Source organism: Bombina bombina, chromosome 9 (genome assembly GCF_027579735.1).
Source record: "Bombina bombina isolate aBomBom1 chromosome 9, aBomBom1.pri, whole genome shotgun sequence".
In the NCBI taxonomy this organism is placed as follows: domain Eukaryota; kingdom Metazoa; phylum Chordata; class Amphibia; order Anura; family Bombinatoridae; genus Bombina; species Bombina bombina.
The window spans coordinates 15,236,519-15,257,993 of record NC_069507.1 but is presented as its reverse complement, the minus strand read 5'-3'; the positions used below and the strand labels follow the sequence as shown (position 1 = coordinate 15,257,993).

Here is a 21,475-nt window from a genome sequence, read left to right as displayed (position 1 = left end):
ACACAATATTATACATTAGCAAGAGCACTAGATAACAGTACTATTACCTGTCATGTAGTGCTACATATACTACCTAGGTAACTCTATAATCCACAATATTATACATTAGCAAGAGCATTAGATAACAGCACTATTACCTGTCATGTAGTGCTACAGATACTACCTAGGTATCTCTATAACACATCATATTATACATTAGCAAGAGCACTAGATAACAGCACTATTACCTGTCATGTAGTGCTACGGATACTACCTAGGTATCTCTATAACACACAATATTATACAATAGCAAGAGCACTAGATAACAGCACTATTACCTATTATGTAGTTCTACATATACTACCTAGGTATCTCTCTAACACACAATATTATACATTAGCAAGAGCACTAGATAACAGCACTATTACCTGTTATGTAGTGCTACAGATACTACCTAGGTATCTCTATAACACACAATATTATACATTAGCAAGAGCACTAGATAACAGCACTATTACCTGTCATGTAGTGCTACAGATACTCCCTAGGTATCTCTATAACACACAATATTCTACATTAGCAAGAGCACTAGATAACAGCACTATTACCTGTCATGCAGTGCTACAGATACTACCTAGGTATCTCTATAACACACAATATTATACATTAGCAAGAGCACTAGATAACAGCACTATTACCTGTCATGCAGTGCTACAGATACTACCTAGGTATCTCTATAACACACAATATTATACATTAGCAAGAACACTAGATAACAGCACTATTACCTGTCATGTAGTGCTACAGATACTACCTAGGTATCTCTATAACACACACTATTATACATTAGCAAGAGCACTAGATAACAGCACTATTACCTGTCATGTAGTGCTACAGATACTACCTAGGTATCTCTATAACACACAATATTATACATTAGCAAGAGCACTAGATAACAGCACTATTACCTGTCATGTAGTGCTACAGATACTACCTAGGTATCTCTAGAACACAATATTATACATTAGCAAGATCACTAGATAACAGCACTATTACCTGTCATGTAGTGCTACAGATACTACCTAGATATCTCTATAACACACAATATTATACATTAGCAAGAGCACTAGATAACAGCAATATTTCCTGTCATGTAGTGCTACAGATGCTACCTAGGTATCTCTATAACACACAATATTATACATTAGCAAGATCACTAGATAACAGCACTATTACCTGTCATGTAGTGCTACAGTTACTACCTAGGTATCTCTATAACACACAATATTATACATTAGCAAGAGCACTAGATAACAGCACTATTACCTGTCATGTAGTGCTACAGATACTACCTAGGTATCTCTATAACACAATATTATACATTAGCAAGAGCACTAGATAACAGCACTATTACCTGTCATGTAGTGCTACAGGTACTACCTAGGTATCTCTATAACACACAATATTATACATTAGCAAGAGCACTAGATAACAGCACTATTACCTGTCATGTAGTGCTACAGATACTACCTAGGTATCTCTATAACACAATATTATACATTAGCAAGAGCACTAGATAACAGCACTATTACCTGGCATGTAGTGCACCAGATACTACCTAGGTATCTCTATAACACACAATATTATACATTAGCAAGAGCACTAGATAACAGCACTATTACCTGTCATGTAGTGCTACAGATACTACCTAGGTATCTCTATAACACACAATATTATACATTAGCAAGAGCACTAGATAACAGCACTATTACCTGTCATGTAGTGCTACAGATACTACCTAGGTATCTCTATAACACACAATATTATACATTAGCAAGAGCACTAGATAACAGCACTATTACCTGTCATGTAGTGCTACAGATACTACCTAGGTATCTCTATAACACACAATATTATACATTAGCAAGAGCACTAGATAACAGCACTACTACCTGTCATTTAGTACTACAGATACTACCTAGGTATCTCTATAGCACAATATTATACATTAGCAAGAGCACTAGATAACAGCACTATTACCTGTCATGTAGTGCTACAGATACTACCTAGGTATCTCTATAACACACAATATTATACATTAGCACTAGATAACAGCACTATTACCTGTCATGTAGTGCTACAGATACTAAGAGAAGAAATCACTTAGCGCCTACTACTAATTTTGCCCTTGGCTTTGATAGGTGACCCCTTTTTTATTTTTATAGGGATATTAGGGATATAGGGATATTAGATTTTTTTTTTTTGTAATTTTAGAATATTTTTTTTTACAGCACTATTACCTGTCATTTAGTGCTACAGATACTACCTAGGTATTTCTGTAACATACAATATTATACATTAGCAAGAGCACTAGATAACAGCACTATTACCTGTCATGTAGTGCTACAGATGCTACCTAGGTATCTCTATAATACACAATATAATACATTAGGAAGAGCACTAGATAACAGTACTATTACCTGTCATGTAGTGCTACAGATACTACCTAGGTATCTCTATAACAATATTATACATTAGCAAGAGCACTAGATAACAGCACTATTACCTGTCATGTAGTGCTACAGATACTACCTAGGTATCTCTATAACACACAATATTATACATAAGCACTAGATAACAGCACTATTACCTGTCATGTAGTGCTACAGATACTACCTAGGTATCTCTATAACACAGAATATCACGGTAACTAAACAAATTTGATAATAGAAGTAAATTAGAAACGTTTTACAAACTGAATGCTCTGTTTGACTCACATAATAAAATGAGTAGGTTTGCTTTGTGGATTATTCCGGACAGTAATCAGTAAATCTGTACTGAACCCATTGGATTTATCATGTAATCATACAGATGACTGCTGCGGAGTGAGGAAGTTTAGGTTTAGGCGCTGCTGACATAATCTGCTTTTTACAGTTAGCAGCTCAGACAGCAGATGTGCGCAGCGTATTATCGCACCGTTGTACATTAGTAGAATTGTTCATGTTCTTGCTGCATATAACAGTTTTAGCTTTTGCTACTTGGTGTAAGTTTGGTGTGATGTACACGTGTCTGGTATCTTGCGGGTATCGCTGCCAATGCTGTGTCTGATTACTATAACTTCCCGCTGCCTTGTTACTAACACTGGTGCATTTGTGCAAGAATTTGTTACTAGAAGTGATGTCACCTGCAGGGTAAACTTGTGCATTTGTATCGGGGGGGGGGCCCTCAGAGTCTTTTAAGGGGGCTAACTTCTCCTCTGAAACAGGAAAGGTAACATTTTAACCACAAAATCGCACATCCTCTAATACTGCCGGACTTGGTCCCTGCTCTCCTATAAAAAAAATAAAAGATTTGGGTTATAATTTGACCTGAGCCTTAGGGAGCAGTATTTTTTATCTATACATGATGTCTACTGCAATAACTTGTGATAAATCAGCGATTGCTGGTGCCGGGGGGGATGCACAACCCCTCTCTGTGAGATATAGATGAGGCAAAGGTTGTTGTGGTGGGGTCTGACAACCATAGAATGCTCAGTGCCTAGGGCAGCACATCGCTGGCTTGAATCTGCTCTCCGGCACTTACTTGCATTTACGAGGAGTTCAGTGTGGTCTGTTTAAGGACTTAGGGGCTGTGTATGTGATATACAGTCTTGAGGCTCTTTTCAAATGGGAAGATCGTAGTTAGCATGTAATTATAAGACTATTGACCCTGCACTAGCAGTACTGCGTGTTTAATCCCCGGAAAGGGGTTAAACACATAGTAGAAGTACCACTCAGGGCCAGCAGAGAACTGCTGGTCCTGAGGGGAACCCTCCACTGATCCAGTTTGCAGCGCTATTCGCACTACTCAGATATTTAACTAGCGCTGATTGGATCAGTGGCAGTTTCTGCTCAGGACCAGCAGTGCTCTGTGGGTCCCAAGCGTTATTTCTACTGTCTGTTTAAACCCTTTTTTGGGATAAAACACACAGTAGTGTAGGGTCCATAGTCTTAAAATGAAATGCTCCAATGGATTAGAGTTATTTACAAATTAGAACATTTTATTCTTTGACTATTCTGTCCCTTTAAATAAGTTATATATATTTCTCTGGTTCTGTTGGCGGATAAGGCTGCACTTCCGCTAGCAGGAAAACACAAAGTTATTTTGTTCAGAGACCCTAATAGAGTTTAAAATACCCACAAAATAATACCTCATCACCACTAAGCATCACTACAGGCCAGGGTACCATCTCAGCCAATCAGCAGCTGAGTTTGTTGTTGGGGGCGTGGCTATGTCTGGGTAACTCTGAGTGCCAATGAAGAGTGTCCCCCTCCCTTTTGCTGCTCAGTTTACTGCAGGTGAATGCACTATGTTCTACGTCTGGCAAATAAAAAACAATTCTCAATACAGCTGTTCTACAGATAATCTAATGCACAGCCAATCACTGGGATGCTTCTGAATAACTCTGTCTATCCTGATAATTTGCAGGTTTTTGTTTGAACTAAAAGAAAACGACGAAGCTTGTCGCCAAGCGCTGAGATCAGGATCGTTTTATGTGTTTCACAACCTCTCCCCCTTCCTACGCAAATCAGACGGTTGCTATTCAGCGCCAACAGTTAACGCATCAGGTAAAGACATATAAAGTAGTGCATGCTGAGCTGAAGGTGCGTACACACGTAATCACATTAGTTATAATACTAAGGGCACGTACAGTAAGTACAGTGATTCCAGCACACTGAGATATGTGTGTTTGTCCTGCGCATACGCTATGCTGCAGTATGGTTGCTGTGTCCCACACAAGCTGTAACCCACATGATTATTATTTTGATCCGTAGAACTAAGAAGAATCCTAAAAAAACATGGGAAGGACGAGGGCACATTGGAAGACTCTGTGCTAATTGGCTGTTCGGATTCAGAGGAGATCGAGTTTGCCCTTGATCTTGGTAGGAGCTATGTTTTTTTATCCATCTCTGTCTTTGAATACGACTTTAGCTACACAGTGAGTGGGTGCGGCTACTTGCACCTGATATCCTCCAACTGGTGGCACACAACCCTGCAAGTCTGCTCGTAAAGCATATTGAAAAGAGTAAAGCTGAAATGAATGCAACTCAGTAAGATAAATAGCTTCCAATAGCAATGGACAGTATAATAACTAAGATGATGAACTTAAATATAAGCTGCAAACAGGATTGGACATTTGCATACAAGAAATAGAAATGCAGTCTGATCCATATCCCAGTATATCGGCTGTAATAAATGACTAATGTGCTGAGAAACTGTCTAGACAAACTAAGTTTTATACTAAACACACAGCAATGAATAATAACGTCCCAGAGAATACTAATATAAATTAGCAGGTAGAAAAGGTTACATATGAATACTTAGACAATGCTACAGGAGACAGTGCACAGCGTGCAGTAGTAAAACAAATGACCTTATGCAGAGGTAACAGTGCTATGGAATCCAGAATCATGACTAAAATGCAGGAAGCGCCACTAAGGGCAAGATTAAATACGAGGCGAATGCCCTGATTGGTTGCACGCTCGCTCATTTTAGTCTGCAACTGATCGCTGCTTCATAAACCCTCTCTGTCAAACTGGAACTGGGGGATGAAAATCACTCGGATTCATTCTGCTCGGGTGATTGACAAGCCCTACTCTTACGCAATTGCTTGCATGAGGGTAGGGGGCGGTATTGCACAAGTGTTCCTTGTGCAATGATAAATATGGGGAACACATTCGCACCACAGTTTGCAATAAGATACGGGGAGGTTTACTACATTTTATTTTTGTCCGCTCACAAATTGATAACCCTTGCCCTAAATGTCTCCAGCGAGATTGACTGATGGTATAACAAGAAGCCGAAGAAACTGAATTACATTTCTAACCACTTTTGCTTTGAGCACAATAGGAATATGGACATATTACTGTAAAAAGTACAGTAGCTCAGGAACAGAAATCAGAGGCAAGAATCAAGTAGAGCTTCGGCTTACACCCCGACCGTCCGTCTGTGACCCATGTGCTGACAATGTGATTAATTCATATGAAAATTGTATATAGCACCTTTTTCTTGGCTGATGCACAAGGAACAGGGGTGACTGCTTCCCCTCCACCATAAAGACGCAGAATTTATTCACTGGTTGTTTATTGAAACTAGGGCTGCAACTAACAATTATTTTCATATTCGACTAATCAGAAAAAAAAACCCTATATTTAAAATAAAATCCACATACTGAGTGTTACAAATAGAAACTTCAGACTAAAACTTTACATTAACACAACTGTTTGTCCAATTTTTAAACAGCAGAGCACGGTTTTATAATTAAGCAAAACAAAACCACAAAATGTTTCAAAAGAGGTAGAAGGTAGACTATTACATATAACACCTTTCAGAAAGTTTGCATTGAAATGCAAAAATGTAAACATGACTACGTGCTCCTGACTGAGGCTGGCTCTCTTTTTGCAGCTATTTTGCCTGCAGCAGAGAAGAGGCGCTCAGATGGTGTTGAGGTGCCTGAGATGCATAAGTAGGGTTTTGCCAATTTCACAAAGGTGGGATATTTATTTTTGTTAACTCTCCACCAATGCAAGGAGCCTCTTAAAGTAAGCCTGGACTTCATTCTAACATAAAAATATCTTGAATATTTATATGCAATGGTAAATAACGAGCTGTAAGGTTAGGGAAAAAATATCTACTTCGCTCTTAAAATAACAGCTATATACTTAAAGAGGTTGAATTTGGTACATATTACTATGAATTAAAATATAAAAAAAAAAATCAAAAGCTCTAAGGACTAGATATCAATAACAGTACAAAGCCTTACACATTTATCTACACAGTACATATAATCAGCAATAGCAAGCGATCCGCTAACAATTGTGCAAACAGATAACAGTGCACATGAATTCAAATAACAAACCCCATCAATCTAGGGCTGGATGTAAATAACAAGCTCGGCCCTGTATCATGCAAAGCATAGTCCCAAATCACCTGATCTGATTTAATATAAACAATTTAAATGATCACTCCTGTTATTTCTGGGTTGCACATAAGCCAGGGGTAGTTGTAAACTTATAGTGTCCTGAAAAAGTGAAAAAAAGTCCGTAGACGTCCTTTAGGCTAAGGGCATAACCATAAAACACAATACCATGCGCAGGAGCTCATCGGAGTGAAGCAGCTGGTGCTGTGCACAGACCAACTGATCGATTATGAGATTCGCTGACAACTATTTTCATAATAGATTATTATCGATTGTATTGATTAGTTGTTGCAGCTCTAATTGAAACATCTTGTACAATACAGCATAATACAGCAATGAAGCTTGATTCTTTTGCTGCTGTATTGTACAAGATGTTTCAATAAACAACCAGTGAATCAACTCTTGGTGCTGAGGATTCTGCGTGTTTATAATGTGATTAATAAGATGTCACTTGTCTCGTGTGCTGTAGGGTCGCTGGAAAAATCTAACTTAGAAGAAGAGTTAGCGGGAACCTTCACAGATCTACGCAAAGCCTTTCTTCAACTACGCGGGATGGGAACCCCATGTCTGTCGCAGGTATTGTGATCTGGTAGAGAAACCTTACCTGGGGAGCTGTGTATATAAAGAGAGAGTGACAGTTTATGTGTATATAGCAAGAGTGACAGTTTATGTGCATATAGCGAGAGTGACAGTTCATGCGTATATAGCGAGAGTGACAGTTCATGTGTATATAGCGAGAGTGACAGTTCATGTGTATATAGCGAGAGTGACAGTTCATGTGTATATAGCAAGAGTGACAGTTCATGTGTATATAGCGAGAGTGACAGTTCATGTGTATATAGCGAGAGTGACAGTTTATGTGTATATAGCAAGAGTGACAGTTCATGTGTATATAGCGAGAGTGACAGTTCATGTGTATATAGCGAGAGTGACAGTTTATGTGTATATAGCAAGAGTGACAGTTCATGTGTATATAGCGAGAGTGACAGTTCATGTGTATATAGCGAGAGTGACAGTTCATGCGTATATAGCGAGAGTGACAGTTTATGTGTATATAGCGAGAGTGACAGTTCATGTGTATATAGCGAGAGTGACAGTTCATGCGTATATAGCGAGAGTGACAGTTTATGTGTATATAGCAAGAGTGACAGTTTATGTGTATATAGCAAGAGTGACAGTTTATGTGTATATAGCAAGAGTGACAGTTTATGTGTATATAGCAAGAGTGACAGTTTATGTGTATATAGCAAGAGTGACAGTTTATGCGTATATAGCGAGAGTAACAGTTTATGTGTATATAGCAAGAGTGACAGTTCATGTGTATATAGCGAGAGTGACAGTTTATGTGTATATAGCAAGAGTGACAGTTTATGCGTATATAGCGAGAGTAACAGTTTATGCGTATATAGCAAGAGTGACAGTTTATGTGTATATAGCGAGAGTGACAGTTTATGTGTATATAGCAAGAGTGACAGTTTATGTGTATATAGCGAGAGTAACAGTTTATGTGTATATAGCAAGAGTGACAGTTTATGTGTATATAGCGAGAGTGACAGTTTATGTGTATATAGCAAGAGTGACAGTTCATGCGTACATAGCAAGAGCGACAGTTCATGCGTATATAGCAAGAGTGACAGTTCATGCGTACATAGCAAGAGTGACAGTTCATGCGTACATAGCAAGAGCGACAGTTCATGCGTATATAGCAAGAGTGACAGTTCATGCGTACATAGCAAGAGTGACAGTTCATGCGTACATAGCAAGAGTGACAGTTCATGCGTACATAGCAAGACCGACAGTTTATGCGTATATAGCGAGAGTGAGATTTCATGTGTATATTAGTGAGAGAGTGAGATTTCATATGTATATTAGTGAGAGAGTGAGATTTCATGTGTATATTAGTGAGAGAGTGAGATTTCATGTGTATATTAGTGAGAGAGTGAGATTTCATGTGTATATTAGTGAGAGAGTGACATTTCATGTGTATATTAGTGTGAGATTGACAGTTCATGTGTAAATTAGTGAGAGAGTGACAGTCCATGTGTATATAGTGAGAGACAGTTCATGTGTATATAGTGAGAGACAGTTCATGCGTATATAGTGAGAGACAGTTCATGTGTATATAGTGAGAGACAGTTCATGCGTATATAGTGAGAGTGACAGTTCATGCGTATATAGTGAGAGGGTGACAGTTCATGCGTATATAGTGAGAGGGTGACAGTTCATGTGTATATAGTGAGAGAGTGACAGTTCATGTGTATATAGGGAGAGTGTGACAGTTCATGTGTATATAGTGAGAGACAGTTCATGTGTATATAGTGAGAGACAGTTCATGCGTATATAGTGAGAGTGACAGTTCATGTGTATATAGTGAGACAGTTCATGTGTATATAGTGAGAGGGTGACAGTTCATGCGTATATAGTGAGAGTGACAGTTCATGTGTATATAGTGAGACAGTTCATGTGTATATAGTGAGAGGGTGACAGTTCATGCGTATATAGTGAGAGAGTGACAGTTCATGCGTATATAGTGAGAGTGACAGTTCATGTGTATATAGTGAGACAGTTCATGTGTATATAGTGAGAGAGTGACAGTTCATGCGTATATAGTGAGAGTGACAGTTCATGTGTATATAGTGAGACAGTTCATGTGTATATAGTGAGAGAGTGACAGTTCATGCGTATATAGTGAGAGTGACAGTTCATGCGTATATAGTGAGAGGGTGACAGTTCATGTGTATATAGTGAGAGGGTGACAGTTCATGTGTATATAGTGAGAGGGTGACAGTTCATGTGTATATAGTGAGAGGGTGACAGTTCATGTGTATATAGTGAGAGGGTGACAGTTCATGTGTATATTAGTGAGAGAGTGGGATTTCATGTGTATATAGTGAGAGAGTTCATGTGTATATAGTGAGAGAGTGACAGTTCATGCGTATATAGTGAGAGAGTTCATGTGTATATAGTGAGAGAGTGACAGTTCATGCGTATATAGTGAGAGTGACAGTTCATGTGTATATAGTGAGACAGTTCATGCGTATATAGTGAGAGAGTGACAGTTCATGCGTATATAGTGAGAGTGACAGTTCATGCGTATATAGTGAGAGGGTGACAGTTCATGTGTATATAGTGAGAGGGTGACAGTTCATGTGTATATTAGTGAGAGAGTGGGATTTCATGTGTATATAGTGAGAGAGTGGGATTTCATGTGTATATAGTGAGAGAGTGGGATTTCATGTGTATATAGTGAGAGTGTGGGATTTCATGTGTATATAGTGAGAGTGTGGGATTTCATGTGTATATAGTGAGAGAGTGACAGTTCATTATTATTATCAGGTATTTGTAGATTGCCAACAGATTCCGCAGCGCTATAAACATAGGCGGTATACACGATAACATTTATAGGGATCAAATGGGTAGGGGGCCCTGCCGAGAGTTGCACTGTTGAAGTCGGCTCTTATGAAGGCGATCTACAAACAGCTGGGCTTATAGGCTTACATTCTAATGAAGTTAGGAAAAGGTTAGTGTTGGTTGTAAGCATCCCTGAACTGTAGAGTCTTTAGGGAGCGCTTGAAGCTGTTAAAACTAGGGGAGAGTCTTGTGGAGCGAGGCAAGGAGTTCCACAAGATGGGAGCCAGTCTGGAGAAGTCCTGTAAACGGGAAAGTGAGGAGGTAACAAGAGAGGAGGAGAGTAGAAGATCATGAGCAGAGCGAAGGGGACAGGAGGGAGAGTATCTGAAGACAAGGGGGCCTATTTAAGAACGTGCGAGCGGACATGATCCGATATTGCGGATCATGTCCGCTGCACATCGATAAATGCCGACAGCATACGCTCTCAGCTTTTATCATTGCACCAGATCGGGTTGATTTCTGGTGATGTCTGTTCGCCGCTCAGAGCAGGTGGACTGGTTAAAGACCGCTGGCTTCATAACTTGTGTTTCTGGCAAGCCTGAATGCTCGCCAGAAACACGGAGCATCAAGCTCCATACGGAGCTTGATAAATAGGCCCCAAGGTCTTAGATATAGAAGGGAGCAGTGCAGTTGAGGGCTTTGTATGTCAGAGTCAGAATTTTGTGTTTAATCCTAGAGGCAAGAGGAAGCCAGTGAAGGGATTGGCAGAGATGTGCAGCAGATGAAGAGCGACGAGTAAGGAAGATGAGTCTGGCAGAGGCATTCATAATGGATTGTAATGGAGCTAGGCGGCAGGTGGGAAGACCAGAGGCGACAGATTTGCTGTAATCGAGGCGGGAAAGGATGAGTGTATTAAAATCTTTGTTGTGTCTTGTGTAAGGAAATGTCTAATTTTAGAGATATTTTTAAGGTGGAAGCAGCAGGCTTTAGTCAAGGACTGAATGTGAGGAGTGAAAATAAGGTCTGAGTCAAGTGTGACCCCAATACATCGGGCATGTGAGGTTGGGGTAATGATGGAGTTATCAACAGCTATAGAGAAATGGGGGGTGGAGATTTTCGAAGAAAGGGGAAAAATAAGGAGCTCAGTTTTGGAGAGATTTAGCTTAAGGTAGTGAGAGGACATCCAAGATGAGATATGAGAAAGACAGTTAGTGACACGGGTTAGCAAGGAAGGAGATAGGTCTGGTGCAGAGAGGTAAATTTGGGTGTTATCGGCATACAAATGATATTGAAACCCATGGGACTTTATTAAGGAACCTTATGATGATGTGTAGATTGAAAAGAGAAGGGGACTGAGGACAGAACCTTGAGGTACCCCAACAGAAAGTGGTAACGGGTCAGAGGATGCTCCGGAGAAGGCTACACTAAAGGTACGGTTAGATATATAGGAAGAGAACCACGAGAGAGCTGTGTCGCAGATGTCAAAGGATTGGAGGGTTTGGAGCAAAAGAGGGTGTGGTTGACAGTATCAAAGGCTGCAGACAGATCAAGGAGGATAAGTAGAGAGAAGTGGCCTTTGGATTTTGCTGTAAGTAGGAAGTTGGTAACCTTAACAATTGCTGTCTCTGTTGACTGAAGGGGGCAAAATCCAGATTGCAGTGGATCAAAGAGGGAGTTTAGTGTAAGGAAATGGGATAGGCGTGCATATACTAGCTTTTCAAGAAGCGTTGAGGCAAGAGGGAGTAGGGAAATAGGGCGGTAGTTGGATGGGGAGGTTGGATCGAGAGACGTTTTTGAGGATAGGTGTGACCAGTGCATGTTTTAGAGATGAGGGAAATATACCAGTGCTGAGGGTGAGGTTGAAAATGTGTGTGAGTATGGGGGTAAGGGTAGAAGAGACGGAGGAGAGTAGCTGTGAGGGGATGGGGTCGAGGGGACAAGTAGTGAGGTGATAGGATACTATAAGTACAGAAACTTCATCCTCTGTAACAGGGGCAAAAGAGATACATTTTTTGATATTTGGGTTTTGGATGATTGTGAGCTTTTGAGGGGGTGGGAGATTGGTAGTATGTTGAGAGCCGATTTCATTTCTGATGGAGTCAATTTTTTTATTGAAGTAGCTGGCAGAATCTTGAGCTGAGAGAGAGGTTGTATTAGGAGGTGGGGGTGGACGGTGAAGAGTGTTGAACATGGAGAACAGACGTTTTTGGTTAGAGTAAAGAGTAAAGAGGAGAGTAGAGAAGTATTGTTGCTTATAAAGATTAAGGGCAGAGTTCAAGATGAAATTATAGTGAAGAAAGTCAGCTGATCTCCGAGATTTTCTCCAGTGTCACTCAGCAGTATGGGAACATATGCATAGGTACTGTGTCATGGGAGTGAGCCAGGGCTGAGGGTGAGTGTGTGATTTCTTCTACAAGATACGACGAGTCCACGGATTTCATCCTTACTTGTGGGATATTAACCTCCTGCTAACAGGAAGTGGCAAAGAGCACCACAGCAGAGCTGTATATATAGCTCCTCCCTTCCCTCCACCCCAGTCATTCTCTTTGCCTGTGTTAGTAATAGGAAGATGTAAAGTGAGGTGTTAGTTTTAGATTCTTCAATCAAGAAGTTTTTTATTTTAAATGATACCGGTGAGTACTATTTTTCCTCAGGGAGACTTGAAATGAAGAAGATTTCTGCCCTGAGGTTGATGATCTTAGCAGATGTAACTAAGATCCATGTTGGTTCCCACAGAGCTTCTGAAGGTAGTGCAAGAGAAATCTTCAGTGTGGAGAATGGTGTCATGCTACAAGCAGCATTGAGGTATGTTCAGTCTTTTTATTCTTAGGAGACTTGTTATATGAGAACTGGCTGACATTTTTTCCCTGCAAGGTAAGTAGTAGACCTGGGCACTGAGGGTGTTACTGAAAAACTATGTTTATTCATATTGCTTGGACATATGGAAGCAATATTAACACTGTATGGGGCTTGACATTGGGAGAGGCAGCTGGACATTTTAGATGTTATTAACATGAGAAAGTCAGTAGGGCTGCAAGTTTTATTTTAAGTTTATATGGGGACCACATGGCTTGTTTTCAAACCGCTTCCCATGCGGTTAATCAGACTCTTAAGATGACGTCCATGATGGGCGGGGCCTATTTCGCGCACTCAGACGCACAGTTTACTCTGACTGAGAAGGCAGCAGGCATTAGCTCCAGTGGGGTCTACACTTGTGTTCTGTTCACCGGATCGTTGTTGAGTGGTTTTAAAGTACCCTGGGGGCAGGTAGGGTGGCGAGGTGCAGGGGTATTTTTTTCTCTTAAAATATATTTTTTGCTATAAAATGTCTTTTAGAGGTTAAATTCACCCTTTGCTTATAGGGTTCAATAATTTTTGGCCCAATTGAATCTGTATATTTAATTGTGTAGCGTTATTTTACATTTTAGGCAGTTTAGGAAAAATTGTGCGCTTTTTTATTTCTTAAAGGCGCAGTACACATTTTCTAAAAATTGTTGAAATCAATAAATAAGGTGTTTTTCAACTATTGTGGTTATTACTAGTCTGTTCAACATGTCTGACATTGAGGAAACTAATTGCTCTATGTGTTTAGAAGTCATTGTGGAACCCCCCCTTACTTTGTGTACCTCCTTGTACTGAAAGGGCCTTACAATGTAAGAAGCATATTTTAGGTAATGAAAGTGTGCCTAAGGATGATTCTCAGTCTGAAGAGAATCAGGATATGTCATCCAACTCTCCCCAAGTGTCACAACCTTTAATGCCCACACAAGCGACGCCAAGTACCTCATGTGCGTCTAATTCTTTCACTCTGCAGGATATGGCTGCAGTTATGTCAACTACCCTTACAGAGGTATTATCTAAATTACCAGTGTTACAGTGTAAACGCAGTAGGTCAGGTATTAATGTGCATACTGAATCCTCTGATACATTATTGGCTATTTCCGATGTACCCTCACAGGGCTCTGAGTTGGGGGTCAGGGAATTGCTGTCTGAGGGATAACTTTCAGACTCAGGAAATATGTTACCTCAGACTCGGATGTCATGTCCTTTAAATTTAAGCTTGAACACCTCCGCCTGTTACTTTGGGAGGTTTTAGCGACTCTGGATGATTGGGACCCTATTGTGATACCACCAGAGAAATTATGTAAAATGGACAAATATCTAGAGGTACCTACTTACACTTATGTCTTTCCGGTTCCTAAAAGAATTTTGGAAATTATAAAAAAGGAATGTGACAGACCGGGTATACTGTTCTCTCCCCCTCCTAATTTCAAGAAAATGTATCCCATATTAGACACCATTCGGGACTCTTGGCAGTCGGTCCCTAAGGTGGAGGGAGCTATTTCTACCCTGGCTAAGCGTACAAACTATACCTATTGAGGACAGTTGTGCTTTCAAAGACCCTATGGATAAGAAGCTAGAGGGTCTTCTAAAGAAATTATTTATTCATCACGGTTTTCTTTTACAACCTACAGCTTGCATTGTTCCAGTGACTACTGCAGCAGCGTTTTGGTTTGATGCTCTAGAAGAGTCTCTGAAGGTTGAGACCCCTTTAGAGGACATTTTTGATAGAATTAAAGCTCTCAAGCTAGCTAATTCTTTTATTACAGATGCCGCCTTTCAAATTGCTAAATTGGCGGCGAAAAATGCAGGATTTGCCATTTTGGCACGTAGAGCGTTATGGCTAAAATCGTGGTCTGCTGATGTATCATCAAAGTCTAAGCTCTTAGCTATTCCTTTCAAGGGTAAGACCCTATTCGGGCCTGAGTTGAAGGAAATAATTTCTGACATTACTGGAGGTAAAGGTCACGCCCAACCTCAGGATAAGTCTGTTAAGATGAGGGGTAAACAAAATAATTTTTGTTCCTTTCGAAATTTTAAAGGAGTACCCTCTGCTTCCTCTTCCTCCACAAAGCAGGAAGGGAATTTTGCTCAATCCAAGTCCGTCTGGAGACCCAACCATGCTTGGAATAAAGGTAAACAATCCAAGAAGCCCGCTGCTGCTACAAAGACAGCATGAAGGGGAGGCCCCCGATCCGGGACCGGATCTAGTAGGGGGAAGACTTTCTTTCTTTGCCCAGGCTTGGGCAAGAGATGTTCAGGACCCCTGGGCATGGGAAATCGTGACCCACGGGTATCAACTGGAATTCAAGGATTTTCTCCCAAGAGGGAGATTTCATCTTTCACAATTGTCTGTAGACCAGATAAAAAGAGAGGCGTTCTTACGCTGTGTAAATGACCTCTCTACCATGGGAGTAATTTGTCCCGTTCCAAAACTGGAACAGGGACAGGGGTTTTACTCAAATCTTTTCGTGGTTCCCCAAAAAGAGGGAACTTTCAGACCCATTTTAGATCTCAAGTGTCTAAACAAGTTTCTCAGAGTCCCTTAGTTCAAGATGAAGACTATACGAACAATTTTACCAATGATCCAGGAGGGTCAATATATGACTACCGTGGACTTGTAGGATGCATACCTTCATATCCCTAATCACAAGGATCATCATCAGTTCCTAAGGTTTGCCTTCCTGGACAAACATTTTCAGTTCGTGGCTCTTCCCTTCGGGTTGGCCACAGCACCCAGGATCTTCACAAAGGTTCTAGGGTCCCTTTTGGCAGTTCTCAGATCGCGTGCATTGCAGTGGCGCTTTATCTGGACAATATTTTAATTCAGGCGTCAACTTATCATCTGACCTAATCTCATACAGACACATGGTTGTCCTTTCTGAGAACTCACGGTTGGAAGGTGAACCTAGAAAAGAGTTCACTAGTTCCACAGACAAGGGTTCCCTTCTTGGGAACTCTGATAGACTCGGTAGACATGAAGATATTTCTGACGGAGATCAGAAAATCAAAGATTCTAAATACTTGCTGAGTCCTTCAGTCCATTCCTCGGCCATCAGTGGCTCAGTGTATGGAAGTAATTGAATTAATGGTATCGACAATGGACATCATTCCGTTTGCTCGCTTTCATCTCAGACCACTGCAGCTGTGCATGCTCGGACAGTGGAATGGGGACTATGTGAATTTATCTCCTTAGATAAATCTGGATCAAGAGACCAGAGGCTCTCTTCTTTGGTGGTTGTCACCGGATCATCTGTCCCAGAGGACGTGTTTCCACAGATCCTCGTGGGTGATAGTGACAACGGACGCCAGTCTATTGGGCTGGGGTGCAGTCTGGAATTCCCTGAAGGCTCAGGGTGTTTGGACTCAGGTGGAGTCTCTACTTCCAATCAATATTCTGACACTGAGAGCAATATTCAATGCACTTCAGCATGGCCTCAGTTGGCTTCGGCCAAATTCATCAGATTCCAGTCGGACAATATCACAACTATGGCTTATATCAATCATCAGGGGGGAACATGGAGTTCCTTAGCGATGATAGAAGTATCCAAGATAATCCGATGGGCGGAGGCCCACTCTTGTTATCTGTCGGCGATCTACATTCCAGGAGTAGAGAACTGGGAAGCAGATTTTCTAAGTCGACAGACTTTCGCGTAAGATGTATCGAGTCCACGGATTCATCCTTACTTGTGGGATATTCTCCTCCCCTACAGGAAGTGGCAGAGAGAGCACCCACAGCAGAGCTGCCTATATAGCTCCCCCTTAGCTCCACCCCCAGTCATTCTCTCTGCCTGCTTAACTGCTAGGAAGGGCAAAGAGGAGTGTAGTGACAAAAATGTTAGGTTTTTATTTTCTCAAGCAAAAGTTTGTTATTTTTAAATGGTACCGGTATGTACTATTTACTCTCTGGCAGAAAAGGGATGAAGATTTCTGCAAGGAGGATGATGATCTTAGCATTTTGTAACTAAGATCCACTGCTGTTCTCACAAGGGCTGAAGAGTACAGGAAAACTTCAGTTGGGGGAACAGTTTGCAGGCTAAACTGCATTAAGGTATGCTCAGTCTATTTTTTTTCTAGACAGACTATGTTATTTCTAGAAAAGGCTGGCAATATCCCCATGAGGGAAGGGTAAGCTGTATTCAGACTCTTGGATAGGAATTTCAGCTTGCATGAAGGGCTCATTAGTTACTGGTGACACTGTTTGGTAAAAACGTTTTTGTTTATTCAGTGAATGATGCAATTATAAAGTTTTTTTGAAGGGACTAACGGGATCATTGTGGCTTGTTTTTGAGTTTTCTAAACCACATGGTTAATTTAGAGACACTCTATTGTTTGTCTGTTAGGCCTCAAAACATTGAGTGAGGTGGGAGGGGCCTATTTTCGTGCCTCAGTTGTGCAGTTTCTTTTCCTCTGAGACTTCTAACTGCTTCTCCAGAGGTTCCTGACGTGTTTTAGGGCTGTAAAAGAAGTTTTTCCCCCACAAATTGTTCTGAAGGGCAGGTAGGCGCCACAGCAGAACTGTGGCAAAGTGCTGAAAGTCTTTTTTACTGGTTTTGATGTTTTTTCAATCCGGTTTTGCCATTAAGGGGTTAATTGTTTATTTGCATAGCTGTGCAAAGTTACTAAGGCTATATGATACTACTGTAAAAATTTCGTTATGTTTACTGCTTTTTTACACTGTTTTGCAGAATTTGTGCAGCTTTTTTTCTCTTAAAGGCACAGTAATGTTTTATTTCTAAATTTATTTACTTTGATTACAGTGTTTTCCAAGCTTGCTTGTTACATTACTAGCCTGTTTAACATGTCTGACACCAAGGAAAAATCCTTGTTCAATATGTTTGGAAGCCATTGTGGTACCCCCTCTTAGAATGTGTCCCAATTGTACTGATATATCTATAAACTATAAAGAACATATATTAGCACTTAAAAATAGAACAATAGATGATTCTCAGTCAGAAGTAAATGAGGGTTTAGCATCTAGCTCTCCCCAAGTGTCACAACCAGTAACTCCCGCACAAGTGACGCCCAGTACCTCTAGTGCGTCAAATTAATTTATTTTACAAGACATGGCCACAGTTATGAATACAACCCTCACAGAGGTTTTATCCTGACTGCCTGGTTTTCAAGGAAAGCGGAACAGCTCTGGGTTAAGGAAAAATGCTGAGCAGTCTGACTCTTTAGTAGCCGTATCTGATATGCCCTCACAATGCTCTGAGGTAGGGGTGAGGGATTTGTTATCTGAGGGAGAAATTTCTGATTCAGGAAAGACGCTTCCTCAGACAGATTCTGATATGACGGCCTTTAAATTTAAGCTTGAACACCTCCGCTTATTGCTCAGGGAGGTAATAGCGGCTCTAGATGATTGTGACCCTATAGTGGTCCCAGAGAAATTGTGTAAGATGGATAAATACTTAGAGGTTCCTGTTTACACTGATGTTTTTTTTCCAGTCCCTAAGAGGATTGTGAATATTATTGCTAAGGAGTGGGATAGACCAGGTATTCCGTTCATTCCCCCTCCTGTTTTTAAGAAAATGTTTCCCATATCTGACACCATGCGGGACTCGTGGCAGACAGTTCCTAAGGTGGAGGGAGCTATTTCTACTCTGTCTAAGCATACAACTATACCTATTGAAGTCAGTTGTGCTTTCAAAGATCCTGTGGATAAAAAATTAGAGGGTCTCCTGAAGAAATTTTTTGTTCATCAAGGTTTTCTATTGCGTGCATTGTTCCTGCAACTACTGCAGCTGCTTTCTGGTTTGAGGCTCTAGAAGAGGCTCTTCAGATGGAGACTCCATTAGAAGAAATTTTGGACAGAATTAAGGCCCTTAAATTGGCTAATTCTTTTATTACAGATGCCGCTTTTCAACTGGCTAAATTAGTGGCAAAGAATTCAGGTTTTGCCATTTTAGCACACAGGGCGTTATGGCTTAAATCCTGGTCTGCTGATGTGTCATCTAAAACTAAACTTTTGAACATCCCTTTCAAAGGAAAGACCCTATTCGGGCCTGAACTGAAAGAGATTATTTCAGACATCACTGGAAGGAAAGGTCATGCCCTCCCTCAGGATAGATCAAATAAGATGAGGACCAAACAAAATAATTTTCGTTCCTTTTGGAATTTCAAGAGTGGTCCCGCCTCAGCTTCCTCTGCTGCAAAGCAAGAGGGGAATTTTGCCCAATCCAAGTCAGTCTGGAGACCTTACCAGGCTTGGAACAAGGGTAAACAGGCCAAGAAGCCTGCAGCTGCCTCTAAGACAGCATGAAGGGGTAGCCCCCGATCCAGGACCCGGATCTAGTAGGGGACAGACTCTCTCTCTTCGCTCAGGCTTGGGCAAGAGATGTTCACGATCCCTGGGTTTTAGAAATTGTGTCCCAGGGATATTTTCTGGAATTCAAAGGCTCTCTTCCAAGGGGGACTTTTCACATTTCTCGATTGTCTGTAAACAGACAAAGAGAGAGGCGTTCTTACGCTGTGTAGAAGACCTACATACCATGGGGATGATCCGCCCAGTCCCAAAAGAGGAACAGGGGCTAGGTTTTTACTCAAACCTGTTTGTGGTTTCCAAAAAAGAGGGAACTTTTGGATCTCAACATTCTAAACAAGTTCCTCAAAGTTCCATCATTCAAGATGGAGACTATTCGGTCTATTCTACTTCTGATCCAGGAGGGTCAATATATGACCACCGTGGACTTAAAGGATGCGTATCTACACATCCCTATTCACAGAATTTTCACAAGGGTGCTAGGGTCCCTTCTGGCGGTTTCTCGACCACGGGGCATAGCAGTGGCGCCTTATCTAGACGACATCTTATTTCAGGCGTCAACTTTCCAGCTATCCAAGTCTCACACGGATATTGTGTTGGCTTTTCTGAGATCTCACGGGTGGACGGTGAACATAAAAAAGAGTTCTCTCTTCCCTCTTATAAGAGTTTCCTTCCTAGGGACTCTGATAGACTCGATAGAAATGAAAATATTTCTGATGGCGGTCAGAAAATCAAAGCTCTTAACCACTTGCCGAGCTATTCATTCCATTCCTCGGCCATCAGTGGCTCAGTATATGGAGGTAATCGGACTCATGGTAGCGGTAATGGACATAGTTCCTTTTGCCCGCCTACACCTCAGACCACTACATCTATGCATGCTCAAACAGTGGAATGGGGATTATGCTGATTCGTCTCCTCAACTGCATCTGGACCAGGAGACCAGAGATTCTCTTCTCTGGTGGTTGTCTCAGGACCACCTGTCTCAGGGAATGTGTTTCCGCAGGCCAGAGTGGCTCATTGTAACAACAGATACCAGCCTGCTAGGCTGGGATGCAGTCTGGAACTCCCTGAAAGCACAGGGCTTATGGTCTCGGGAGGAATCTCTTCTCCCGATAAATATTCTAGAACTGAGAGCGATATTCAAAGCGCTTCAGGCGTGGCCTCAGCTTGCTGCGGCCAAATTCATCAGGTTTCAGTCGGACAACATCACGACTGTAGCTTATATCAATCATCAAGGAGGAACAAGGAGTTCTCTAGCGATGATGGAGGTAACCAAAATAATCCGATGGGCAGAGGATCACTCTTGCAATCTCTCAGCAATCCACATCCCAGGAGTAGAGAACTGGGAGGCAGATTTCCTAAGTCGTTAGACTTTTCATCTGGGGGAGTGGGAACTCCATCCGGAGGTATTTGCCCAGCTGATTCAGCTATGGGGCACACCAGAATTGGATCTGATGGCGTCCCGTCAGAATGCCAAACTTTCTCGTTACGGGTCCAGGTCCCGGGATCCCAAGGCGGTACTGATAGATGCTCTAGCAGTGCATTGGTCCTTCAATCTGGCCTATGTATTTCCTCTCCTTCTACGTCTGGTTGCCAGCATAAAGCAGGAGAGAGCTTAGGTGATTCTGATAGCACCTGCATGGCCACGCAGGACTTGGTATGCAGACCTAGTGGACATGTCCTCGGTTCTATCATGGACTCTGCCAATGAGGCAGCACCTTCTAATCCAAGGTCTGTTCACGCATCCAAATCTAATTTCTCTGCGTCTGACTGCTTGGAGATTGAACGCCTGATTCTATCAAAGCGTGGTTTCTCTGAGTCGGTCATTGATACCCTGATTCAGACTAGAAAGCCTGTCACCAGGAAGATCTATCATAAGATTTGTCGCAAATATCTTTATTGGTGTGAATCCAAAGGTTACTCGTGGAGTAAATTAGGATTCCTAGAATATTGTCTTTTCTCCAAGAAGGTTTGGAGAAGGGATTATCAGCTAGTTCCTTATAAGGACAAATATCTGCTTTGTCTATTCTTCTACACAAACGTCTGGCAGATGTCCCAGACGTTCGAGCATTTAGTCAGACTTT

At 41.3% G+C, this 21,475-nt stretch overlaps 1 protein-coding gene across 4 annotated transcripts in view; it reads left to right on the top strand.

Moving 5' to 3' along the window:
• Window positions 1-21,475, top strand: part of NUDT13 (nudix hydrolase 13) — a 134,124-nt gene that overhangs the window by 64,452 nt on the left and 48,197 nt on the right. For 3 of the 4 annotated variants that reach the window (XM_053691906.1, XM_053691907.1, XM_053691908.1), the window contains 3 exons: window positions 4,447-4,586; window positions 4,794-4,901; window positions 7,407-7,513. In XM_053691906.1, coding sequence (XP_053547881.1) covers window positions 4,447-4,586; window positions 4,794-4,901; window positions 7,407-7,513 — 355 coding nt within the window. The remainder of the gene's footprint in view (window positions 1-4,446; window positions 4,587-4,793; window positions 4,902-7,406; window positions 7,514-21,475) is intronic. The other variant, XM_053691909.1, reaches the window with a different exon arrangement.